Consider the following 27,382-nt stretch of genomic DNA (forward strand, 5'->3'; position numbering starts at 1 on the left):
CTTCAGGAGGGGTCAGACCTCACTTTTTACAGTGTAAATACAAGGTTCATAAGAATAACAGGCAGTCTCCCTTTCAAAGATTTTTTTAAACACCAGGGGCTGACCATGCTACATTTACATTGTTTTAGAATGAGCTGTCTTACAGGAGGAGGAAGTCAAGGGGAGAGGCAAAGGTGTTGACAGTGATGCACTGTATGCTGCAAGGATCAGTGCTACTGCAACCCAAGGGAAAGCCCTGCTCTACCTTCTGCCATTTACTGCTTTTATGAGGTTCCAGTCAGAACTCATTCTTTGGTTATTGTTAAACAAGGGAAGAGGATATGCTAGTGGAAGGAGTAGGCACCAGGGTGGATGGTCCTGAAGTTGGGGGAGCAAATGTGTTTTTGTGATAGAGAGATGGGCTGCTCTGTCTGGGCTCATCAGAGTATTTAGAAGTTCACCCTGATCAAGGGGAAGGTAATTGCTAAACATGTAGCTGTGCTCACTGGCCATATTTTTATCTCCAATTGCGTGATAGTCGATGTTACAAGGCTACTCAGATTTTAATGCTGACCTGGGAACTGGAACCCTCTAGCCACTAAAGAGCACAGGAGGTGGCAAATCCAGCTTTCCTTTATCATGTCTTATGATCTGTCAGTGGAGGATTGTGTTCAGGATGAAACTGCAGCTGAAGGAACCTTTAATCTTTGATGTCTGTGGAGTCACCCAAATAAAGTTAGGTTTGCTGGTTGTTTTTTCAACAAGGGATTGCACGGAGACAGTGTACATCACTGTCATAAGGATGTTCACATTCAGGTCCAAAACATTCCTTGTGATTGGTTTTTGAAGAGAATCCAGTGTGATTTCTTTCTATAGCTGCAGCATCATTTCGTAGTAGTGGTTAAAAGAAACACTTTCTCAAAAATACGATAAAATGTAGTTGCTTTCCCATGTTTCAAATCCTGAGAATAAATATAAACCATCCCAGCACCTTCAACACCATTGCCGAGCTGGATTGAGCAGCTCAGGTGAGCAGGCTCAAAAGGATGGTAAAAGCCAGGCCCTTAAAACTGCTCTGGTCATCACTTATTAAAGCCTTTTGAGGCTCTGTCGGTTGAGTACTCCCAGAAGCAGGCAGCAGGGGAACAGCCTGGACTCAGAAAAACTGTGCCATGAAATGTGTTTTATATCACACTGCCCGCAAACACCTGGTCAGGCCAGCAGGGCTGAATGGGGTCCCACTAGTGGGAGACCAGTGGACATAATGACTGGTTAAATGGGCTGCATATCTGAGAGTATTATCTGCAGAAGGTGTTCATATGTTTCTGGGAGCAGTGTCTTTTAATAGACACTGCTGATGTCAAGTGCTGTAACATTGTAGAAGCATACTTTTCACCTAGGTTAATACAGTGCGCTCTTCCCTACAGTGTCTGAGCCTTTCCAGACAGAAATGCAAGACTGGTTTTGGGGAAGGGTTCATTATGCCTAATGGCAAGCAGTTGAGCAATATGCTGCAAAATACATATGGGTTGAGTTTTTCTTCTCCTTTCACAGGTCAGATAGTCCTGAAATACCTGCACAGCTGACAGCCATGCAACATTTTATGAGTTTTCTTGCCCAGTAAATGCAGGCAGATGTTGTAGGATTTAGAACCTTACAAGGCACTGGAGTATAGCTGGTGGGAGGTAATTTTGATGAGTGCTTAACCTCTCACTAAAAAAGTAGCAGCTTGGAGAAGGCAATATTTACTGCAGGAAACATTAGCTTGTCAAAGAGCTAAAGCACTGCAAAGAACCTTTCTGAACAACACGCAAGTCTTCAGCCAGATGTTCTTCATAGCGTAGAGTAATGCACACTCTTCTGGGAGTTAAACTAAGGCCTTTCCTTGCATCACTCACAGTCAACATTGTTTTCTGTAGGAAAACAGCTTGCTAATGTAAGAATACACAAGCCATTATATGCAAGCTTGTAAAATACCATGCAGTTCAGCTGAACCCTGTAGGCATTTATTTTATTAGTGCTAAGTGATCAAATAATCCTTTGAGAGAACTCTTCCCTGGAACCACTGTGAATGTGTTTCATCTACAAGTTAGAGGAAACGCTTGGATCTAAGCTTCACTGTTCTACGTCAAGCCTATTCAGAAGTGCCCATGGTAGCCACCCCCTGAATGCCCTCATCTCAGTCCAGTGTTCCCTCTTTGGAGTGGTCATGGACTCACAATTGCTGCTGGCAATTGTGAGCTGTGATAAATGCCCTGCTCTTCACCTGTGTGAAACCTGGCTATCTCCTCCTCTGATTGTTGAGTATTTTGGTGAATACTGGATGTTCAAACCAAATATAGCAACTTACCCTCTTTTGAGCAGTACAGGAGACTTGGAGAACTCCTCCCTGATGTTGGGGCCCCTAGCTGCATGAACTTCAAGGACACAAACCTGATTTTCAAAGTTTCCAAAGCTTCCTCTGATACTGATTTGAACTATACCACAGGCCCATCCCATCACTGTAATCATAACTCCCTAAGACACCAATATCCTTTTTTTAGCAATGCCAGAGCTTGGTTCTGAAGATACTGAACATAACTGTAAGTATTTCCTTAGTTTTTGAATGTGCTCTTAGCTGGGAAGAGGGGGAAGAAATGTAGCCTGTTGTTGCAGTGACTGAAAGAGAGGGAGAAACTGAGAAGAAGGAAAGGCTGGCATGAAAGTTTTTGCAGGAGCACAGTCCAGATCACGCAGCATTGAAATCATCATTGACTGTGGCATAGATTTTTAAAATACTTGAATTAAAAAGGGAATGAGGGGAAAATAGCAAATGAAATCCATCTGTGAGAACAGGAACATACCATCAATCAGCTCACAAAGAGTTTCTCTATACGTGTTGCCCTTGGACATCCATACAGAGAAGGGCCACATCTACTTATCAAGGAAAAGTCATGACACTGAATATGTGTAGCATATGCATGCCTTTTATGCGGTATCTTTTCATGCAAGTGTGTTTGTGATATACATACTTTACAGGAACATTTACAGTACCATACATCTGAAGAGCTATTCTACTCTAGAGTCCAGATTGTTTTATTACCAGCTAAATGTTCTTTAAGCTACCTGTGAATGAAGGCATTGTGACATTTAGCAACTGGTTTGATTGAATACAGATGTGAACCATATTCCAGATGGAGAAGATCCAAAGGGAGAGATCCTCGGCTTGTTTCTGATTTGGAAGTAGAAGTTTGAATGCAATTACTTGATGTTGAGCTAGCAAGATAGAAACAAATCACTTGCTTGCAGATCTACAGTATTGCAAATGTAAAATCAGCTGTAGTTTGAGATAGTGTGCTGTCCTCAGAGGTCAGGGGAAAAAGCCAATATATATGAAAGCAAAAGTCCTATAGAAGTGTGCAGTATCCACTCAGAAACGGGAGGGGGCCAGGCATTCATGAACATTCCTTACCGAGAGGTTTCCTAGGAGTGTCTCATTCTGCATAAGTAGTGCTTTCTAATGTCATTTCAGTCTATCTCTGAATATTACAGGAAGTGCTGTGACCAGGTTGGACAGAGCATTGGGTGACATGGTTTAGTGTGAGGTGTCCCTGCCCATGGCAGGGGGGCTGGAACTTGATGATCTTAAGGTCCTTTCCATCCCTGACTATTCTATGACCAGGGAAAGCCCTTAAAAAAAAATGGTTACATGGGGACAGGGCTAAATTGATAATGCCAGAATGCAGGGTCTGTTGATAATTTTATAGTGTTTAAGTGTCAGATTTACTGATGCAAAACTGAAATTGCACTAGGCAGAATTACTCCTATTGTGGAAATCATAGAATCATCGGGTGGCTTGGGTTAGAAGGGACCTTAAAGCTCATCTAGTTCCCTGCCACAGGCAGGGACATCTGCAACTAGACCAGGCTGCTCCAAGCCCTCTCCAACCTGCCCTTGAATACTGCTAGGGATGGGGCAGCCACAGCTTCTCTTGGCACCCTGTACCAGCACCTCACCACCTCACAGTAAATGTTTATTTGTTATCAACAACTTGGGGAGGAAAAGCATTTGGGGCAGGTTCTGATATGTGTTTTGAACTGCTGAATTCTACAAGGCTGCTCACTGCTCAAAGAAACTGTAACAAGCTGACCTCTTTCTCTGCTCATGAGGAGCAGTTGTGTTTGATCTCAGTTTAGCCCAGCTAAAATGGTAAAAATATATTCTCTAAAACCAGTGTAAAATCCACTACTTAAGGTGTAGTCACAGTGGACTGTGGGAAGCTATGGAGCATGAGTTGTTCCCCATCACCTCAACCCTTCTGTTTCTACCCTCCTCCCTGCTCACATTCCTGCCCTGTTTGTGCATGGACACATTTGCTCTTCATGGCTAAGTTCACTTCAGTTGTGCAGATCTCTCCTTTTTGTACTTCTCTCTGATTGTTTGGAAAACAGGAGGCTATGGTATCGTGCAGGTAACACAGCAATAAACTTGTTCTCATCACAGTTTACACATAAAGCATGAGTCCCTCGAGGTAACTCATCCCCCTCTTGACAGCTTTAATAAAGGATGATGGATTGTTTAAATGACAGTTAGATCAAAAATTCCCCTTGTATTCTTTTGAGATCTGGTGTAAAAGAGCTGTTCTGTGTTCTGTGAAAGTTGTTTTCGCCTGTAAGCACAGGGGCTCTATTACTTCCCTTCACAGTGGTGAGAAGTGCTTAGTTACCACAGGAATATATTCATCCTGCCACATACTCATGACATCTTGAAAAACTGCAGAAATTAAAGCCTAGCATGGGTGGGAGGTGGGGAAGTGCCAATAGCTGAATGCGTGGCTGTCTTTGGGATGCTGCTCTGGCCAGGCTCCCCATATGGGTTGTGGGGAGGAGGAGGGATTGTATACTGATCCACCCAGAACTGCCTCCAAAGGATGATACATCACCTGAACCCGCCTGCCCAGCATGTGCAGGGGACTTGGGAGACCCCAAGTGCCTGTCAGTCACCTGCGCCCTCTTTTCCCTCTCTCTGCCCTTTTCTTTTTAAGGACCGCATGTGGCAGCCAGTTAGTTCTGGAGGGCAGAGTCCTCCCTCTTATTTCTTTTTGGCTTGAGATTTATTTCCCAGGGCATGTGCTTTGTAGCTGCACTTGGCAGAGTGGAGTTTGTTCAGCTGTCCATTCCCTAGCTAAGCTGGCGTCTTAAAATAAAAACAAGCAAGTGGATTTGGGGAGAAAGGTTGCCGCATGAAAACATGCAGAATGTCATATGGTTAAAGCAGCACTGCTCAAAGTCATTCATATGATAAGAAACCAGATAAGAAAAAAAAAGCTGAGTGCCTGATTAGATCTTGTTCTTAAGGTGCATCGAGGTGACAAAATGAAGCTCAGATGGCCACGAAGCACCAAAATCATACCTCTTTCACTGCAGAAGTAGTGGGGCTGAGTGCTCTTTGGAGTCGCTTTCCATTATGATAGAATACGACGTAGTCCAGTTTCTGCCTCCTGCGTATGAACAAGCCAGCCTTTGGAGCAAGCACTGTTGCAAAACACTGGAAGAAGACTTTTGGTATAAATTCTCATCAAACCACACGAACTCCAGAGGAAGTTCCCTACCCATGTGAAATGGAAAATTTTGAAATAGAAAGTGGCAGAGACTGAAGTTAAATCAAGGCTAGAACTTGCCAGGGGTGCAGTATCGAGGGGATGGGAAACTTGCAGCTCTCCTACCGCTTTCCTGATGGGAAGTAAAGGAGGACTGTACCTGTAGATCTTCTCTGAACCTTTAATTCTCCACCCATAAAATTTTTTAGTTAATCTGTCATCCAGCTCAGGAGGCTAGGCTGGACATAACCTGCTTTGTTTGGAACTGAACTATGTAAAACTCACATGCCCATCCTTTCTCTTCCTGATGTTCCAGGATGAAGCAATGGTTTTTCTCCTTCCTGTCCCACCAATATTGTTCTTACATTTGGGCTATCAACACCAGGACATAAGGACAAATTCCAGGACATACCTGGAATCAGAGTGTGCATGGTTCTATACATACTCTGACGGAGTTTCCTGCAGAAGATGATAAAAAATACTCTCATTACTTACTGGAAAAAGAACTAAATAAATTTTAAATTTGGGTTGAATCCTTGTTTTTCAGCTTTGTTTCCTAGTTTTGTGTTTGGTTTAGTATATATAATGGTTGTCTTTGAATGCCTTTCAGTTAGCAGACTCCAGTAATAGCCAAAAGTCTTTACAGCCTGCAATTGTTAAGATTTGTGATATACTTTCTTCTACTGAGCCAGTACTTTACTTCCTGTTGGAAATTATTTGTATTAATATATCCTGTTATTTTGATTGCTGGTGTGTTTTATGACCATGATTTTCTTTCCCTTAGGCACTACAGGGATTTACCAGGGAGCTAATGGCCTGACAAATTCTGCAGGATTCAGTGCTGTGCACCAGGTATTGTTCAGCATTTAGTATTGGCAACCTTGGCACTTATTCTAAACACCTGGAATATTGGTAGATCACAAAGATTATTCTGGTGTTTACATATATTTAAGGAAGGCATTGCCCTGCATTCTGCTGAACACCATTCTGCTCTACTCCTCTGGCCTGTCCAGGACTTCTAGATATCTTAATTAATTTTAAGACGTGTATATACATAGAGTTCAGTCCTTGCAGGAGGAGGATGCCCTGGCAATCTCTGCCATGCTGCTGTAGCAATGCCAAAAGTTTCATCATTCCTCTGCCATCTTACAACTTTAAGCTATGTTTTCCATCCTCTATAGAGAGCTTTGCTTCCAGGATCCTGTTGTCTGCTGTCTTGGCACTGTGTAATACATATGAACAATTTGAAAGAGTGTTGGCAGGCCCTGATGAATATTGAGCCATCTGAGCTGCCTGTGTGCTTCCTTCTTTGAGAATACACCTGTCTATGGGCTTCATGCTTCAGATACCTTGATAAATGTGTGTGTATAAATAAACAGCGTGCGTATATACACAAGACAGATGTTTTTCAGTAGCAAATGGCTGGTTTTGATTGGACCAAACAAATGAGTACACTGTCCCAGAAAATGTGTTTTGGTTGCCAGTAATTTCAATTCCTTTTTTGGAAGGTGATGGTTGACTTGTATTTTTAATTACAACAGTGGGCAAGATCTTTATTACTTCAGTTTTGGCTAAAAACATCAGCATCTGCTGATAGAAGTGCATGTGATTGAAGTATGGAGGTTACCTAAAAAGGGGAAAAATAATTGGGCTGTTTTCATTGTTTTGTTATGTTCCTTAAGAGAAAACAATGAAATTCTCTCATTTCTTTTTCAGTTTAATCACTCTTATGACAACTTGAGTCTTTATTCTTGAGAGCTCCCTGGTGACTGAAAGTTAATGAAATAGCTGTCACTGACAAGATGTAAGCTGTTAAGGAGGAAAGTGCTTTTAGTCTTTCTAAAGACTATTTATTATTTAGTTTTATTTAATACCAGAGACTAGTTAGCATTTTTGAGGAAATAAAAACCTTTTGCTGAAAGACAGTCCCTAGAGAACGAACACAGTTCTCTATCTGAAAAAGCAAATAGGTGGACAAGAGCAAGAGTCGCAGTTAAAACCAAACAAGTAAAACTTTTTATGTTTTAATTGTCCAGTGAGTTTCTAATCTATTTTTCTCATTAAAAAAAAAAAATAATCTATATGAGGATGGACTAAAGTTTGTTTGAGAGGCTTAAAATAAAGCCAGAGGGATCTGTGATACCTCAGCTCCCCAAGGTCACTTCCACCTTGTAGTTTTAGTTATTTTTCTTTAGGTAGAAAAGACCATTCAGGCATTTCGTTATTGCTGAGATAGTTGGACAATCTCAACTGTGAACATTGCTGCAAAACAGTTGCAACTTTTTTTTTCTTCATTTTTGTAACCTATTCTAATGTCTGATCAAGAAATGTTGCTGATCATAGGAAAACGCAGACATTTTTGCTCCTTCTCTTACCCAGTTATTCATTCTGTTCTTCTGATTTCTTAGGTAATCTGTTACTTACAGGGAACATGTGTATTCCATCATGGGTCTTTCCAAAAAGCTGCCCTACTTTACTTTTGCATAAAATTGTTGAACTCTTACACAAAATGTGTCAGCACTGATAACTAAAATCCTACAGAAAAAGCAGATTAGTTGTTGATTAGTTGACCATAATAAGCCAGCAGTATATTTGGGAGAAGCAGAAATCTAATGAGACATGGTTCTTTAGGGAAATATTCCTGCTGCATGCATAGATAACACCGCCTCTGTGGTGTCTTACTCATTTATAAAATAAATCCAGATACGCTGATGTCAGATGTTTCTTTTTTCCTCAAAGGAATATTCATCATATCCAAGCTTTCCTCAAAGCCAGTACTCACAGTATTACAGCTCCTCCTACAACTCTCCATATGTGTCTGCAAACAGCATCAGCCCCTCAGCCATCCCAACCTCCACTTACTCTCTTCAGGAGTCTTCCCACAATATCACCAGTCAGAGCACAGAATCGCTGTCTGGTAGGTGCATCTCTTCTGTTTTCAGTTTGTCAGTCTCAGTCACCTGTAGACATAAACACTGTAACCTTGTCATTAGAATGTACTAGAATGCATATTTTTACATGGATAAATCGGATTTCCTAGCGTTTAAGAGTTCTGCTTACATGGTGCAACACAGGGTTTTGGAAAGATTAGAACATCCACACTCTGTAAAACCATCTTGTGTCATTTTCATGAGTTTGTGAGATTTGATCTCTTCTAAAGGTAGTACAGAAAGATAAAACTATTACATACAGAACCCAGATCACGTCTGAGGGCTAATGAGGGTAGCACAGAATTCAAAGCCAACAGCAGTCCTCAGAAAAAAAAAAAGAGTTTCCTGATTGTCTGATGATTTTTTAGCCCTTGTCAGTGTTGTGGTTTATATTCCCCTCTTACAACAACATGTAATAAATGCTTTCATAAATAAGTAAGTACAAGAGAAAGTCCCCCTTTTAAAAATCAGCACAAATTGTTTGTCTGAGTTGGAAGTTCAAGATGAATTCCACACATAAAGGTTTCAAAATTTGTGGCTTCTCTTTGAGTGCTTAATTTTTAAACTCTCAAAGCTTAAATGGTTTATGGAATTACTGACAGATTATGATACTCAATGTGCTGTTCAAGTACAATCTTCGCATATCACTTGCCTACTAAAGTTTTCATTGGCATGCAATAACATTTATATAAAACACCACATAATTTGTGGATGATCACAGTCTACGCCCATTGCAGGTCTGCTGACTTATGAAACAAATCTGAACATCTGTGGTTGCTCTAAAAGAAAAATAAACTAATATTGTTTTTTAAAAAGAAGTGATCGCAGATTGCTCTAAAAGCAGTTGAAGGATTTTCTGTTCTAGATCTTATCTTAGCCTTTTTGAGAAAGGGTGATTTCAGAAAGGCTTGTTAGGCACAATCTAAGCTTCTCTGAAGAAGAATACGATTATTCCAGGAAGCTGGAGAGGCCACAACTTAGCAAGGTGAAAAGAAAAATATGTTGGAAAAGGATTTGTAATGTAAGGTAAGTGAAATCCGGACAGGTTTGTGAAACTCAAGCCAATCAAAACAGATACTTTATACAAGGGAAGTTCACCTTTGACTGTCTTTTCTCAAGTGCTATCCTCTGTGAAACGGAATATGTCTAAAGAGACTAGTTCTGTATTTTTAAACAAAAATTCATGTTGAAAGTGTATTTTTAATCATAAACATTCATCAAATTTAAAACTAAAACCAATTTTTTTTTTAGAAGTTGAGTTGGTTTTGGTGTCCTTTTCCATTGCTTTCTAATTCGGGGGGGGAATAAAATTCAAAAAGGTATTTTTTTTCAATGAAAAATGTGATAAGGTTTTTGAAGTGACACATCCATTTTAAAATTTTATTCATACAGTCTTGGTGATTTTTGAAATTGTTTTAGCAAATCTGACGAGTTAAAAGTTACTTCTCTAAAAATGTCAGCTGTTGACGTGAAATGAGTAAGATTTTCTGGTGTTTTCAGAATGCTTCTGGTGGTCTCCATTAAGAGTTTTCATGCTCTAATTATAATGATACAGTGCAGAATTTAAGTTTACAATGGATATTTTTTTTTTCTTATAATAGGGGAATATTCAACAACACCAGCAAAAGATGTAGAAACAGACAGACATCACAGAGGGTCGGATGGCAAGGTACGAGCCCGGTCAAAAAGAAGCAACGATCCTTCCCCTACTGCTGACAGTGAGATTGAGGTAATAACTTTAATTTACATTCCCTTAGTAAAGCCAGCAAAAATAATCAGTCACATCTATTAGCAAATCCCACCATCAGACTAGTGAGTAGTGAGAACCAGAATAAAATGAGTAATACAACTGGAGCCTACATACATCGGAAGTCAAAATAATTCTTCAGTGTCTATATTATCAGGATCTCAAGCTATTCTTCAGATGTTCTTTGATTTTTTCCTTTAGGCTTTTTAGAAGTCTGCTGATTTGTTCCCCTGACTTGATGTGCAACAGGGGATTTCAATAGTTGTTAGCAGAGCAGACGCTCAGGATGACCAGCACACAGAGTTCCAAAATTCCCCATGTTTCATTTTGCCTGCTTTCACAAAGCATCTACAGTCAGTGCTCCAAATAAGTTTGTGATCTTAAAAAGCTCTATTCCAACAGGACATATTTCCTGACTGAACGAATTCTTGCAGTTGCTTAATATGTAACTATATTTCTTTTTTCCACCCCATCTGTCATCACAGCGTGTGTTTGTGTGGGATTTGGATGAGACGATAATTATTTTTCACTCCTTACTCACGGGAACCTTTGCATCCAGATATGGGAAGGTAAAATTTAATTCTTTTAGCATTACTGCTTGTCCAGCCAACTTGTGTCGGGAACTGTGGGGGCAGCTAATGAGACAGCTTTGCAAGCAGATGCTGCTGATTTTATTCAGACATATTTGTATAAATATGTCCTGTGGTATTTCCTTCTAACATGCGAAAATTTAATTTACCTCCCTTTCATGTTGCAAGTAGCCCCTTGTTTTTCAAAGGCTTGTATTGTTCAGCTGCTGCTAGGTGGGACATCAGGATGTTCTTTCAATGTCTGTCTTCTGCAAGAAAGAGTCTATCTAGCAGCCAGACAACATTAACTCTCATTTGAATGAGGTAACACATTTTTTATTAGACCATATGAATTTCAGACAACTTTGTAAGAGAGATTTTGTGTTTGTCAGTCTAGTCTGCCATGAAGAATACTGGCTCTGCTTCCTTACTGAAGCTCACAGTTTTAAGGGGATTTAGGAACCCTATCTTTAGCTATCAATTCTTTAGATACCCCCTTTGAAATGCAGGCAATTCCTTTTTTTTTTTTTTTTTTTTTTTGAGGTAACTGTGGCTGAACAGACTGAACTTGGCTGCTAAGGAGAAAATGCTGGCTCTTGGATTTAGTACCAGGTGCTTCAATTTCTTCTTAAGGCAGCTTTTTATGATAAACACTTAAGTCACTTTGAATTACAGAATATCAAACACTTTTAAATGGGTAGAAAAAAAGACAATATCATTACCTAATTAAAGGTGGATGACCTAGTTGGCAGCTGTTTCCACACATGGCTTTGAACAGTCAGCTTCATCAGGAGACTGGAAAATAACCCAGCATCTCTCTAGAAAGCAGAAATATGATTTGACATCATTTCATGGCTTTACCAGCTGTACTTGTTTTACGATTGTTATAACAAGCTGAATGTGTAATTAGTAAGATAGATTTATTGTTCGCTGTTAGATGTGCACAGTTGTAAAGGATATAAAATGGTGTTTGTGGTGTGGAAGTCTACTGCAGCACTTGGAATGCTGCTAACACTTCTAACAGCACCCTCTGAAAACCAAGCACGTGTTTCCAAGCAGGGATTTATTCAGACCCATGTTGTACAAGGTAATTGAAGCAGTTACTTTTTCCCGGACGTAATGAAGGAGGTATACTTGTGTAAGCTCAAACCTTCTGCTTGCAAAAAACAGAAAGAATTAGGCAGGATCAGGAAACATAAACTTATGCCGTGTAGATCTGCTATGTGATCACGCTTTGCATTGGATAGGGGCTGCAGTATACATATGGAGAATTCCCTTAATGGGCTGACTTTGTCCTAGCATAAAACCTCCGAAGCAGATGCCTTCATCTGCTGCCTCCTGCACAAGTTTAGAGGGTACACAGTTGGGATCTGCTGCATGGGGACAGGAGATGGTGGACCAAGCGTGTGATGGACCCATGGAGGTGTACTTGCCCCTGCAGTACCTGCGAGCTCACTGATGTGCTGCCACAAAGGCAGGAGCTGCCATCCCTAGAGGAGCTGGCGTGGGGATGAAGTGGGGTCAGGGAGTGGAGCCAGAAAGGATTTATCAAAAGCAGTCTCCACAAGCTGTTTCTGTCAGCCATGAGAACCATTTCCTTTATACAAATGTAAAGAATGATACAAACAGGATTTTTTTTTTTAAGTAATTAATCACCTTTTCTATGAAGTTACAAGAGGCTCTTTGAGAAACTTCTCTAGAAGGATTTTTTTTTTTTGGTAGTTCTTCATTTGTTTCATCAGCATTAAATTCCTCAGGGCTTTCCTATAAGGGAAATGGTTGTGTTATAAAAGTATTATAGGCTAACAGCTTGATCCAAAGACAACCGGAGGCTTTGGTGGGCTTTGAAACAGACCTTAAACCAAGAGGGAAATACAGCACACTCTGACAGGCTGTCCTGGGAACCATTAAATAGTAACACAATTCAAAAATGTTTAATTGAGCTGAACTATCGAGTACAAGTGAAGCAGTGAGCAAGAGGTTGATAGAGTTTCAGAATCTCTTACTTGAGAAATGTAGGAAGTGTTAATTTCAAATTAAGTATCAAGACTAAAAATCTCAGGCTTTGTCCATAATTCATTATAAAACGTTCATATGCCTGTAACTGGACAGGCACATGCTTTGAATTAAATCTCACACATGGAGGTCTTGGTTCTGTATGTCTTCCTCCAAAAGTGTCAGTTTATATGATCTTCACCATTCCCCTGACCAACATTAATGCAACAGTATCATCCTGTCTGTTGCATTGGTAGAGCTGCTGTGCAGGCACTCAAAGAATTAGTCTATAACGTCAATAAAGCTGAAGAATAGCACCTCTTTCTGGGATGATTTATCTGGGAGTAGGGGAGGAGGAACATCAACCATAGCTTCAGAGATTTGGATCTAAACTCCTATATTCTTTAGCTACAAAATCTCAAATGGTTCTGTTTAATGCCCCTTGGTGATGGCAGCAATAAGGAACTGTCCAGAAACCTCTTGATTTGGGGAAAAGTGAAGAAATCACAAAAAAGATTATCAGTTGTAGTCATATTATTAATCATTAATGCCTCAATGTACGTTTTCTGACATAATTTCATGGGAAATGTCTTTGTTTGGTTTCTGAGAGGAATCTCTATGGTCTTTGCCATAGGTATGGGCTCCTCAGAGCATGGACAGTTCATCTCAGGTGTTCAGAAAATAATTTGCTTACATCACTGATAGAAGTTAAACCACCAATGGAAGCATGAATGAATAGGCCAGCCTATGTTACTCCTTTTTTGTCTCCTCTACCCAAACTCTTTACTCTATCCCATGGATTACAGTCGTCAGACATTTGGTCTTAATGTTTTCCCCAGACGGTCACTTCAGTATAACCTTTATAGTGGCAGTCAGAGTGGCCTGCAGCTTCACATCTCCCTCTGCTTTCTGCCCATGGTTGAATGGATGCATACTTGCACAAACAGACGGAGTCACGGTCTAAGTGATTGGGGCAGCAAAGCTGTCAAACCCAAGGAAATCTCTCCACCCTTTGGTTTCTCAGCAGGAGGCCCTCTGACAAGAAAAGGTAAAAAAAAAGTTCCATAGGCAGTTAACCCTGGATATTATGTTCAGGAGAGTTTAGAAACCTGTTTTGCAGGCTTGTGATCACTGTATGGGTGTAGGAATATTTACCGTGTGCCTAGAGACCATAACAGATGTAGACCATCATTATAGCTTAATGTACTGTCCACCCAGTTCTTTTAATCCCTTCAGGCATGTATAATAGAGCTCCCAATCAACAGGAGGTGGGCTGTAGTCTTTACTGTGTCTGCAAGGATCTGCCCACCAAATCACTGACAAAACATAATGGGAAAAAAGAGTCAAAATCTATAACAGTGATGCTGGCGTTTCACATGAGTTCGGTAAAAGTCAAGGGGCTTTGTGCATTTGTTTGAAGCAGCTAAGCAAAGAACAGACAGACTTTCTGGTGGTATTAATTCAGACACAATAAAAAGAGATTGCATGTACTCCCTTGCCAAAAAGAAAATCATGGGTCTATTCCCCTTGCCCTGACTAAGATTTGCTTGTTCCATAATCTGTGCTGTCAGAGCATTAAAGAAAAGAAATCTACATCTCTTTCAGCCTGAGAAATGTTAAGTATTATATTGCAGATTCATTCATATGCTTTTCAGAGGACTAGTATCAAAGAAAAAGGGGGCCCTGGGTGTGTTGTTTTCCCTAGCTGAGGGGTAGATGTGAAGCTAATACCTTTCCTTAGTGAGAATTCTTGTTCTGTGTTGGTACACTCCTTGGGATTTTAGTGTCAAAATTAATTGTGAGTAAAGTAAAATCTGGAGTTAAAATTGATCTTTATGTGCAAGTTACTCTGAAATTCTGGAACCAAATGGAAAGGATTTATTTTAGCACTGACTTAAAGAATTGAATACATAGAACAGTCTAAATTCTTGAGTTGTGTTGGACCTTTATCAGTACTCTGACCATGTCTGCTGATACCTGGGAGTTACAATCTATAAAATTCCCTGTAAGATGCATAGCAGTTTCTGAGATTGTTCAGCATCTTCAATTGGCTTGAATTGAGAAAAAACATACTGCAAAAAATAACAAAGCACATTATGTCACAGATTTTAGTTCACCTTTGCTGAAAGGTGTTTAGATTGCCTGTATTACACCATGTCCCAGAGCCTGTACTGTAAGGTTGTTTTGCCTGGAGTGGCCACTGCGGCTGCTTTCATTGGGTACTCGCAGTTTGTCTTGTAGTCACTTGATTGGTACAGAGGTTTGGTTGATGTAGATATGATGGCCATATTTTTTTATTGCTTTTGCATTTCAGCAGTGGCAACCTAAGATGAGCTGTGAGCAGACAGGTATCAGTGAGATAGAAGCAGGACATGCACTCAAGTTCCCAGCCTGTGCGAACATGGGCTCTGCCTCTCTGCTGAGGAACTGGCAGAGGCACAGGTATGTGAAGGACTAGGAGAGTGTCCTCCAACAACAGCCAGGCCTCGAGACCTTTTAGACAGAGCAGCTAAAGTCGCTGCTTGACCCAGTTGAGGTAAAGATGATTTTCTAGCATTTCAAGCTGCTGTGTGTTGGCTGTCTGTGAACTGGACTATGTTGTTCTCACCAGAAATGATGGTTTGGGTCTAAGAAACTTCATTGCTCAAAAGTTTCACCAGCAGTTACATATTCCTACAAAAAGTTTTCCTTAAAGTGAATTAGGATTTCCAATTAAAAGAAAAAAAAAAGGTCATTGAAAAGTTCCTGCTTGGATCTACTCGAGATCCCTGTAAAACCCTAGGGTTGACTTTTTTTTTCTTCTTTTATTCCTGTTCTTATTGAATGCTTCAAGCAGTTTGTGCTTTTTCCCTCTTGTTCTCTCACAGGACCCTAAAGCCAGGACCTGATTGAAACACCATAGGGATTTAATCAAATCTGATGGTGATTCATGCTTCTAATGGCTGAATCTGTCCTTTACTACTTTACAAACTGAGAAGGAATAAAACCCCATTTTATTGCTCGGCTGTTAAAAACTATTTGTAGAAGTTGCTAAGGTTCAAATCAAAAGCGCCCTCCCTTGAGAACTATTAGTTAATTCTAAGTGCCATGGCATCGCCTTTTTCCTTCTTCTCTCGCTTGAGATGTGGCCTTATATCACGACTGCTGTTCAGACATCTGAGAGTTTTCCATTCCTTTGACAAACATGAGCCAAAGTGCTTAAGGACATCTGTTTATTTTATTTCTTTAATGAGAAAACCTTCCAATTTCTTACTGGCTCAGCTGTGTTTATTTACATTTTGTTAGTCATATGTGTGGGGCACCTTGGGACGTTAAAAACCTGCAGAGGCCTATGCTGAGGGCTGCTAGCAGGCATCCTGGTCAGAAAGGCAGAATAAGCCCTTCCTAAGGAAAACACAGTCTTTGGAACTCCATAAAATAGATTTTCAAAACAAATAGTGCCTAATTCACTCAGTAGATCATGGATTAAGTCAAGATGAATACAATTTGGAAAGGATTTTCTGAGGAAGTTGGAGATTTTTTTACCCACTGGAGGCTAAACCTTGTGTTTAATGCCTTTTTAAGTTAAATTAAAAAAGCATTCAGTCACTGCAGGTAATAAAGAAGTCTGTTACTTTAGACATGCTGCTATATCAATTATTAGTTCATTATTGGAGAGAAGGGAGTAAATAATTCCAGCCATTTGATTATTTCAAATGTGTATTTCAGGAGCAAACATCTGTGTTTATCATCTGTAGTCTTGATGAGAAGCAGCAGTAGAAACAGCAAAACCAGATCCACAACAGCTTAGATGGTGGGCACGGGAGATGCTCTGAGCTCATGTAGATGTAACCTCTTGTACTAGAGCTTAGGAGAGCAGAGGGTTTTCTAAGCAAAGTGCACATGTGGTATTTGGAAGTATTAAAGGATTAATTTTGACATAAAATATGTATCAGAAACAATGCTGGATTGTCAAACAAGCGTGAGCGAAGGGACCCTACTTTCCAGTATCACTGAATCGTGACTTGATTTTAAGGGAAGAATAGTTTGAAAAACAGAACAACATAACTTGTGTTAGGAAGTTGCATGTGTGAAATACATAGTTGTGCAGAGGACTGCACACAGTGATGTGTTTCCACCAAGCTTTCCAGGAGTTCTGTATTTTTCACAGTTATCAAGGGCTTGCATAGAGAAATAGAGTGATTTTGCAGTGCTGAGGAGAAGGAATGAAGGTGTATTTGGTTTCAATTTCACTCCCTCTTATGACCTGTATAGTAAAAAAAAAATCTGTAGATTTTTTTAATCTTTTGCATTACTAAATTGAAGTAATTTACATTTGTTCTCAAGCATCATGGCCCAGCTTTTCACCTGTATTTAAGTACAGTATTCCCACCGGACCAAAATCCATTTAAGAACTCATAGATTCAGACACTGCGTAAATTAGTGTAGTCATTACTGCTTGTCCCTGAGCATAGTTCATTTAAAGTGGCAGGAGAACCTTTTCAACCTCCATGTGATCTTGAATGTAAGGATTTAGTGACTGACATGCCCATTTGCTTATTTCCAAGGTGTAGTCCCGAACCATTTCTGAACAGCTACATGCCAGTAAAAAGCTAGTCCTTCAGTAAGTAATAAGCAATAATTTGGAAGTATCTCTCAAGTCACAGTAAGGGTGACTGTGAAAAGCTATCTGAAGAAAAACGATTAAATGGTATTTGCTGTCCATCTAGCATGGACCTTTCACAAGCTTGCACTGTGCTGACTGTAGATGCTATTCATTTAAATTTGGGAGATTGTCTAATAAACCTGGATATATCAATGTTCAGGTAAAACAATGTCTTTGTTTTGGGGAAAAAAGGTTTAGAGCCTGAAAAGCTGAGTGATTCTATTTGAATCACTTATTTAAGAAGTCTGAAGTGCAGTTACTTCAGTCACTTCTGAAAATGGGTTTTGATTCTGAGCTACTTTGGTTATTTAAAGCAATGTTTTTCACAAATACCTGCTCTCTCAATTGGAAACTCTGAGAGCCTGGGTCTGGCTGTAGCCTGCATCTATTAAAAAGATAAAATTGCAATCTAAGCTACTGAAGTGTAGTAAAAGAGATAAATGTGTTCTCTTCCTCAAGAAGACATGGACTTACTTGAACTGGAGCTGATGCACATGTCCTATGATGGGAAACCCTTGTTCATGTCTCATTCTGATCGAGGTATAAAGTGTTACAGTACAGGAATTATCATTCTCACAGACTCTTTCTGTTCAAACATGTAGCCCAGCATTTGGATCTTTGCTTTTTTTATTATTATTTTTAATTTTATATAACAACCAAGCTGGTCCATTTTTCAGGAGTTTCCAAGTAATTAAACCCAATTAAAACTATTAAATTCTTTCTTTTGGTGACAACTTCATTATTAAGAGCTAACCACAAGGAGGAGATTTAACTTGGAAAGCCCTTGATTGTATACTAATCCGTCTCTCACCTCTGGCTGACACCTGTGGCAGATAAACCCTAGAGAATAGGAGTCTGATGAATACTCTTAATTAATACTTTCTTCCTTGTAGAAAAGTAATTATTTGCTCATGGCATAAACAGGTATTTGGCAGGGATTTAAAGAGACTGATTAGTTTTAAATACTAGGGCTTTATTTTGTTGGGTATTTTTTAAATGGAGGGGAGGTCTGAATCCAAGATCCATGCTCAGAATGACTTTGTCCTAACATTCTGAATGTCGGGATAATTGGCACATTGCTAAATAGAAGCAGAGTCAGACAAGAAGCTGATTTGTTATCCATCTCAAAGGAGCCAGCTTTGCCCCTTTGCTAATGGCCTGCAAGTCTGAACAAGGTACCTGTAAGGCAGAGGCTTGGAATGGGCTTTGGAGCCAAGATTGGAGGCGAGAGTGACTTGCACTTGAGAGATTGCCAGAGATAAGTCTTTTTCTCTCTTCCTTTTAAAATTACAGTGTGCAAGAGGGGAGAGTTGGCTATGGACATCCAGCCAACTGGATTAGCAGTAGCTGCAGGTGTTAACTAATACATGTCTCTAATGCATACTGTAAGACAAATATAAGCAGGTTATGAAAAATCAATCTCAGTGATTTGGGAGAGCAGTGATACGGTTTTAATACAGATCCATTTGGGAGGATCCTGACAGTGCAATGTGAAGTGTGGCTGCAATGCACATGGGCTTTTGTGTTGGTAATTCCAGTACCTTTAGTAGTAGTTCAGTCTGGAGAAGAGAAGGCTCAGGGGGGACCTTATCTCTAAAAAGCCTCAGAAGAGAAGGCTCAGGGGGGACCTTATCTCTAAAACTACCTGAAAGGAGGTTGAAGTGAGGTGGGTGCTGGTCTCTTCTCCCAAGTAACAAGCGATAGGACAACAGGTAACAGCCTCAAGCTGCACCGGGGGAGGTTCAGACTGGAGATTAGGGGCAGTTTCTCCACCAAGAGGGTGCTCAGGCAGTAGAACAGGCTGCCCAGGGCAGTGGTGGAGTCACTGTCCCTGGAAGTGTTCAAAAATCATGTAGACGATGCTCTCAGTGACATGGTTTCATGGTGGCCTTGGCAGTGCTGGGGAACAGTTGGACTTGATGATTTTAAAGGTCTTTTCCAACCTGGTTGATTCTATGATTCTATGAAACTACTACTTCTCTTTGTTAAAAGTGGGAGTGAAGAGTGCATTGAGGAGGAATATCAGTCTCTTTGAGAATGAATACTTCACAATGACCACTGCTCCACTGGTGCCTATTTCCCCCAGCCGATGGGAAGAAGCCTGTTAAAGCTGTGCATTGGAGGGTCAGGAGTGCCTGGACTGTCATGTGTGAGCACCAGAGGTTAACACTAAAGTAATTTGTGGAGCTGTTTAATTGCGACCCTAAAGGAAGCTCCAACAGTGGTGCTTGGCAGAGGTGAGGCACATAGGGATATGCTGTGGTGCTGGAGGTTTTGTTTACAAAAGGAGTTCATTGCCTGTTTTGTATCCCTGCCTCTCATTGTCCTTGTTTGTGAAAGCATGACTCCTAGATTAGCAGAGGGGTAGGACCTTGCTTTTCTAAAGTTACTAAACAAGCACCATGGGTTCAGTTTTTAGATTAATCTGTTTTCTCTGTAAAAAGTGGTTCCTGGAGGAGATTTGATTTCAAGCTGTCTGCGATCCATTCTTCCTTGGGCTCGTATGCATCAGAAAACTAGATCTGTTACCCAGAAGCTTGTTTGCAGGGCTGCAGGGTGCAGTTTTCTCGTGGAAGGACATGTTAGCAGGAATCATTGGTATGAATGTGGTAACTTTGTGTTGCTCTGTCAAACTTACACTGCTCTAACATAAGCATTAGCAGCCCACAGGGCATCTCCTGCAGCACAGATACCCTTTAGTGGTACAGGATTTCCCTTCCTCAGAAAAGCTCTTCATCATCATCTTCAGGTAAATTTCATAGTTCTTGTTCAATTTACACACTATACACAGAATTTGGACAACATGATTGATAAACCTAATCTCATTTTGGTGCTTTCTCATCAGTCTGATTTTTCTGTTTATTCATACTTGAATTGAAAGCTGCGTTGACTGTGTCTTTCTTCTGTGTGGGTACAACCTCTAGCACAGCAGGGTTCAAGTCTGGGTCTAGTGCTTCTAGATGCTACAGTAATGCAAATAAATTAACTGCCAGTGAAACCCTGGCCTAGTGCCTCTAGACACCTATAGTGGGAGTGCTGATTTGCCTTTTAACTTTATCAGCCTCTTTAAGACTTGGAAGTGTGCCTTGCTGTAGAGGAAATGTCCATACTGTGAAGGCAGTGATGCCAAATCATTTCCCCAAACGACTTCCCCTCTGGGTGGTAAAGTGCATTTTTCTGTTTTATTTTCATTCCATCATATTCGCTATCTCAAGAGAAAGATTTTACTTTTTTTTTCTCCCCCTCTCATCTACATTTCTGTATAGTTTAACTAAAGAGAAGGTAACTTCATGCAGTGTGGAAATGTTTCCTTCTCCCCATTAGTGATTAATACCAATGAAGTTGAAGACAAAACTCAGAGGATAAATGACAGATACCAACCAGTGAGATTTCCTGAAAGAGGTTTAAAGGCTAATGATCCTTGAAATGTATAAAAATAAATTGCTTCATTAAAAACTATTTTACAAAATAATTTCTTCCTAGCAGCATATTTTCTGCAAAACAGTTCCCCTGTGTAACTACACCTGGGTAGTAAAATTTGATTCAGTGCTGCTCATATGGGGCCGCAGTCAAATGTCCTGATCATGCCTGTGTCCCTGTGCCTCATCAGGAGAGGAGGTTTGGGGCTTAAAATTAGAGACATGTTCAAGGCAAGTCTGTTGAAGTTTACTTTTTGCCCAGAGGAGAAAGTGCCCTTCTTTCTGGGACAGCAACAAGCATGTTTAAACATGAGTGACAGAGTTTTTCTTTAGATGGGCACAATGCTTGTGAGTCACACACATGGCTGAAACCACAGCCATTCTGCTCTAATTAAAGAGAACTACACCAAGAATGCGTAATAATTAGGTTAGTGTGTAATACACCATCCATGTCAACAGCATCTGCCACAAAGGTTGATTGAAATGTACTCATCCTCCAAACATTGTGCTCCCTGTTAGAGCTCCTCAACTAATTCATTACCATCCTGTCATACAATAACATGACTCCACAGAAATCTGCAGAAAATTAGAGCAAAGACTACGTATAGATCTGCCCTGGTTTAGCATGTAACTTCAGTGAAGGAAAACCACCCACATAAACATAAAGATGAGAGATCTCCGTCCTAATGAAGATGAATTACCAAAAAAAAAGGGCTGTGTGGGAATACTCTATTTTTTCCAAGTTGTCTGTTGTTGTTTAGTTTGAACAGACACGATGCTTTTGAGCTGTGAGTGTTTATCAAATTAGCCACAGATTAGTTTTTGCTTGTGTTTTTGAAGTATTTAATGAATAAGGAAATGTTCTGCTGGCGACCTTGTTTGCATCAGTGTGTTTCTGTGCTTTTGCTGTGGGTTTAGGAACAAAGTTAGTTGTTCGGGGGCAGGAGGGATGGTTGACTTTATGCTCAAGACACATGGAACAGTTACTGAGATTCATTTAATACTGCAGTGCATGAGGCTGGGTACAGCAGGTCACTTGGTGGTGTTTCAGAGTAACAGATTCGTGTAGGCTGTGTCCAGTGCCCAGTGGGCAGCTTTGAAACAGTGAGCCAAGAGCTGTAGGAGCCCTGCAGCCACCATCCCCATCCAGGCGGCAGCTTGGAGGACCAAGTAGATCTGCTGTGCACATGTAGTCAGCTGTTAAAGTAGCCTTCCAAGCCAAAGGATGAGAAAGTAGCCCAGCCAAAAGTCGTTTTTGCCATGTAGGATTGTCTGTGGGTGGCTTCTTCAGCTAAGCAGAGTCAGCCCTGTCAGCCTGACACAATTTAAGTTTGCAGTTACTGAGTTGGTGGGGAAATGAAGTGGCAGCCGTCTCACAGGTGGTTTTGTCTCAGATGGGTAACAACAGGCAGGGAAAAACACTAATTTTCTAAACCAAATCAACTAAACACACTAAAGTAGAGCTGCAGGTAGTGTAGTTCTTCTCCAGAGGAATTTAATTAAGGTTTTGCCACTGATGTTGGTAGGAGCAGGATCTGGATGTGAGAAAGTTCACACATGCTTAAGAACATGTAGAAGCCGTTTTAGAGCTGCTGGCATGTGTGTTTTCACATTCTCTTCATCGTTAAAAAAGTGTTTTAAAAGTGCTGCAGGCAGCCAGAGCTTCTGCATCATGTCCTTCCCTTTTGGGAAGCAGTTTGGGACCCTCTCAGGGAAGGGCCAAGTGAGACCCACACTTGGGTAGGTGAGGAGCTGCTGGCACAAGGAAATGGCAGAATGAGCAAACCTTCACAGTCAGCCAGCCCATGCAGACCGGAGCGGCGCATGCAGCAGTGTGGCTGCTCTTGTATCTCCTGTCTGGGGGCATGCCTGTTGCTGAAGACAGTAGATGCTGTTATCGTGCTGGACTCTGATGTGGGAACAACACATCTGCCTTTCTGTCTGGTTCTGTGCTGATCATCTAAGTTATGGTAGTAAAGACCTAAGCCAAATGTGCTGAGACACATGGATTGCACCCTCTATAGAAAGAGACTGCATTTATGGATTCTGTTTTCAGATTTTGCTCACCAGATTGCTGTTTGACATTAAAAGAGAATAATGCTGACCTTCTAGGGCTGGTTTAAAGGACAAAGTCAAGAAAGGATCACCCTCTGTGTACTCTGTTGCTTGTAACGCTCTCCTAGCCATTCCCTAATGACACTATTGGAAATCAATTCTTGGTCTAAACTACTGAAGCAATTCTTATATAGTGTCAGGTGTTCAAAGGTTCTTGTTATATCATCTGAAGCATGTGGGCTATTACTGATCAAGGCAAGCCATAGACATCTTTCAAAGAACAGAATTTAATTATCTATGAAAGCAGAAGAAAGGATAGGAAAACCATTTTAAGATACACTTGGGAAATAAAATCACTTTAATGAGCCTATCTTCAGAAACAGGACTGTGTAGATCCTATGTTTGCTCTAATCTCCTACCTCCCCCTCCCAGAAAAAAAGATCAAAGTGAATGGATAAAAACCTGGTTGTATTTCCCCTCACAGGACACTACAACGTCTGTGCGGATAGGTCTTATGATGGAAGAAATGATCTTCAACCTTGCAGATACACATCTGTTCTTTAATGACCTGGAGGTATGTAGCTGCTTATTTTATTTAACATCTCTCTCTCTAATCATTTGCATCTGGTCTACAAACTTGTTTTTCTGGCCAAGAAACTTTCATTTTTGACCCCAAAGAAATGGGCCTTAGATGTCTTATTGGAAGCATACTTCACTGTGTCCCTTTGACATCTTCATTCTGTTAAGGAATTTTTTTTCTAAATACACAGTAACAATGATGGCTTTTGGCAGTTTTACTAAATCTAATAATGAGGACATTGCTGCTGCTTCTCCTGAAATTTGCTATTTAATAATTTTATTAAGCTAAATTAGCAAAGATCCTATGGGGCAGGTAGCAATTAGTTGTGAGCCACTGCAGAGGATTTAAAAATGGTCTCTGTTCTTGAGGATATTCTGCTTCCACACACAGAGCAGGAGGTCTGCTCAAGCTGAGGCACACTGCAGGATGGAAACTATGGGAGTTTCAACATTAAAGACCAACAGGAAGAATCCTTCCTGTTTGTGGCTTGGTTAGGTCTGACTGTGCCTTATACAAAGCAGAAATCCATTTGAATACAGTAAAATTCAAGCAAAGCGGTGCTAGCAGATGATGATAAAAAAAAAAATCTAACATCCCTGGGTAGACTTTTACAGTCTTTTTTTCACTTGAAAAAGGAGGAATTTTTTTCTGTGCTGGATGAAATGAGATAACTTTTTGTGTGCCTGATGAGTTCAGTGTGAACTTCTAGTTCCTTCACTGCTTAATTGCACTGTGGTCCTTAGCATTACAGGAGGTACAACCTTTCCTGCCACCTGTCTCCTTACAATCTGAGGTTTCACTTGCTGAGAATTTTCATTTCCTTTTGAAGACAAGCAGTGGCCAACACCTGAACTGACAGATATTTCCTCTTTCAGCTCTTTTCAAAGAGGGAGTTGGTGATGAGGTTATGAGAAGTACAAACTGAAAAAGTCCTCCTTCGGGAGGGGGAAGGGGAAGCTGCTGTTTGGAAGTGCAGGGTACTATATAAAGAGTGATAATATTTAATATGCAGCCAGCACTTTCCACTCATCAAATCTTAGCTCCATGTACTGCACAAAGTCACCCTCTGGAAAACCTCTCCCTATCTAGACTCTTGCAAAAATATAAGCTGGCAAATCATTTTAAAATAAGTTTTTTCCTTGCTTTACTTACTGCTCTAAAACATGAAGTGAAGTACGATTAAGAGGGACGACACAGGAGGGCATACAAAGATGATAACTAAAACCATTTGTGTAAGTAGTGCTATTTTGTGACTGCTTGAAAAAATAGAAGCAAATTTCAGTGGAAGAAATTGCAGCAATAGTCATCTGTCTCTGTTCATTAACCACCCTACTCCTTCATTTAGGATGATAAATAAAAGAAAAGTCAGAAAGTCATCTTAAGGATCATACATCACCAAGCGCAAGGTTTGGACCAAAACAAAAAAAGATGAATTATGTTCTTAGAACAGAAAGAAGAAATTGGTAAAAAACAAGCACAGAAGCTGATTCGGTTCTAGACCCACGAACATTACCATATACATTAGCACCATCATGTGGTATAACACTGGTCTGTACAGGACAAAATAAGCTAAAAACACTCAAACCCTTTTCGGAGCATCTTCTGTGTTGGGGCGGCGTGAGAGAAGCAGCAGGGTAGCTGCCCAGCTGTCTGGATGATGGGGCACACTAGAGATGTGCTGCCCCAAGACAAAGGATCAAGGCACCAAACCTTGACAAGGGCAGGCTGTGCGTTGCACTTCCAGAGCATGCAGTGACACAAGCATTGCTCTGTTCAGGAGGTTATTTGCAACATAACCCAGGCAAGCAAGGCCTCTGTTTTCTGAGCCCCATGTTGAAATCATACAAGCGTGTGTTTGCCACACTAATTTGTCCTCTCATACGGCATATAAGCATAAGTATAGGCCACACAAGAGGTTGTGTACTTGTGTGCAGTGATCACACTGCAGCATATATCAGGAAATATTCAGTTGAAAGGAAGTATTCTCACTTTCTGCTCCCCTTTTGGGACACTGGGGAGAAAAGAAGTTGCTCAAGGTTACAGATCACAGTGAAGTTAAAATACAAACTCTGAGCTTTCCAGGGTTGAGCTTTTTCTCCCAGATGCCTTTTGTTCACAGTGCAATGCTGGCTAAAGAATAATACCTTCTACCTCCAGTCCCTCTGGAGATATTGTTGTCTAGCACTCTGGAAAACAGGTATTAAGGACAGGAGGACTGACAAGGGGGTGAGGAATTAACAAACAAGGGGATTAGTGTGTTTACAAGTTACTGCCTTTCAGAGCCATCCCTGGAGGGTTTGTGTTCTGGGAACTGTTAACTCCCCACCTAATGAGGGATGCAAGCTTGGCTGATAAACGAATCCATAAGATGTTTAAAAATCTCTCACACAGTCCTGATATGCAAACAGTGACAAGCTGTGCATTCATCAGTTGTTTTCATATGTGCACAAGACATACCTCAACGGCATTCAGAACGAGCATAAGCGATAACAGAAGGCGCTTCTCTACACATCCTCAGGAACAGCTTGTGTTTCACAAGGAGGCAGCAGAGGCTTTCTCCAAGCCTGCAGTACTATTTCAAGTCTGCATTAGCTCAGGCTCCTTCACATGTGGGTGCAGGGGTCTGGTCCCACGTGGAGGCAGGTTGCTTGGCACAGACTGACCTAGAGATACCACAACAATAAAAACAGTTCAGTTCCCAGAGCTGTGAGGGTTGGCTGAGGTCTCAACAGGTTTGACTCTGTTACAGGCTGTATGTGCCACACATCATATCCCTCAGAGATCCTAGAGCATCATTTTAAAAAGTCAGCAGATGTGAAAACTGGGATGTGTTCCCACTGCAGACATCCACGCCAACAATCTGGTCCTCCTTTGCAGCAGCCCAGATATCCTGCCTTGATTCCCTGCTCACTAAAATTTCAAAGAAATTCTGCAAGAATGAAAAATTAGTCTTGTAACCAAGCAGTAAAACATGGTCCATGTTCTGCTTTAACCAGCTTCCCTGAGTTTCACCCAGTAACACGATAGGCTCAGCCGGTGCACTATGAGGTAGCGTCTCACCAAGTGTCATGGTATTTTATTAAGTTAGAAATGTGATAGCTACTGTTGTCACACTTCAGTGTACAGAACAATTCATTCACAAATGAGAAAAACAGATCTCTCTGCAAATACCTTTCCCCTGACTTAATGCCCTGCATCATACAACTGAAGTGCAGTGGGCTGCATCAATATTTTCCCAGCATGGCTCACAACAGCCATTGGCAGGGGAGCTTAAAAATGATGGGCTAGAGGGGAGAGAGAGAAAGAGATGCCAGCAGAGATCTGCTATTCAGCCTCTTGGCTCCAGTTATGTACAGAAATACACACCCCAGTTATAGGTTGATAAGAGGACAGGAACAAGATAAAATTGTGTCTTTGAGCATTATCTCAAATGCTGCAGAAAATCTCATGATCATGAACAAGAGCTACCTGTGCCATTTCACCACTGATAACAAATTTGGTTAATTGTTTGAGGATGTTTTTCTTTTTTTGAAAGGGGCTAGTTTAAAGTATCTCATAAACTCCTAATTGTATAAAGAAGGTAAGATAAATTCTGTGGTTTACAGAATAGTGTAGAGGTGAAAACTAACTGTACCTTGGTTAGTTGCAATTCTTCTGACTTTGGAATCCTGTTGTACCAAGCACTTTTTTCTTCTATTGAAAAATCAACCAGAGCAAAGGATAAGAGTTCATCAGCTTGAATGAAGGCTTTCTGTCTTGTTCTAACCTGCAAGGGTCATAGAGAAAGGAGATTGAAGGTGGTGGGAGAAGCTTCCTGTTTTTAACTCTTTTTAATCTTAATGCTAAGACTAGGAAAGAGACCAAAGAAATAACATTTCTCAAATT

The 27,382-nt window shown here is 40.7% G+C and overlaps 1 protein-coding gene across 8 annotated transcripts in view; it reads left to right on the plus strand.

Moving 5' to 3' along the window:
* Nucleotides 1-27,382, plus strand: part of EYA2 (EYA transcriptional coactivator and phosphatase 2) — a 166,684-nt gene that overhangs the window by 51,276 nt on the left and 88,026 nt on the right. For all 8 annotated transcript variants that reach the window (XM_061441575.1, XM_061441571.1, XM_061441572.1 and 5 more), the window contains 5 exons: nucleotides 6,342-6,409; nucleotides 8,297-8,474; nucleotides 10,089-10,216; nucleotides 10,720-10,803; nucleotides 23,402-23,491. In XM_061441575.1, the coding sequence (XP_061297559.1) occupies nucleotides 6,342-6,409; nucleotides 8,297-8,474; nucleotides 10,089-10,216; nucleotides 10,720-10,803; nucleotides 23,402-23,491 (548 nt within the window). The remainder of the gene's footprint in view (nucleotides 1-6,341; nucleotides 6,410-8,296; nucleotides 8,475-10,088; nucleotides 10,217-10,719; nucleotides 10,804-23,401; nucleotides 23,492-27,382) is intronic.

Source organism: Pezoporus flaviventris, unplaced genomic scaffold (assembly GCF_033815535.1).
Source record: "Pezoporus flaviventris isolate CSIRO_AGI_PZ_B2104156 unplaced genomic scaffold, CSIRO_AGI_Pfla_v1 ptg000213l, whole genome shotgun sequence".
Taxonomy (NCBI): Eukaryota; Metazoa; Chordata; class Aves; order Psittaciformes; family Psittacidae; genus Pezoporus; species Pezoporus flaviventris.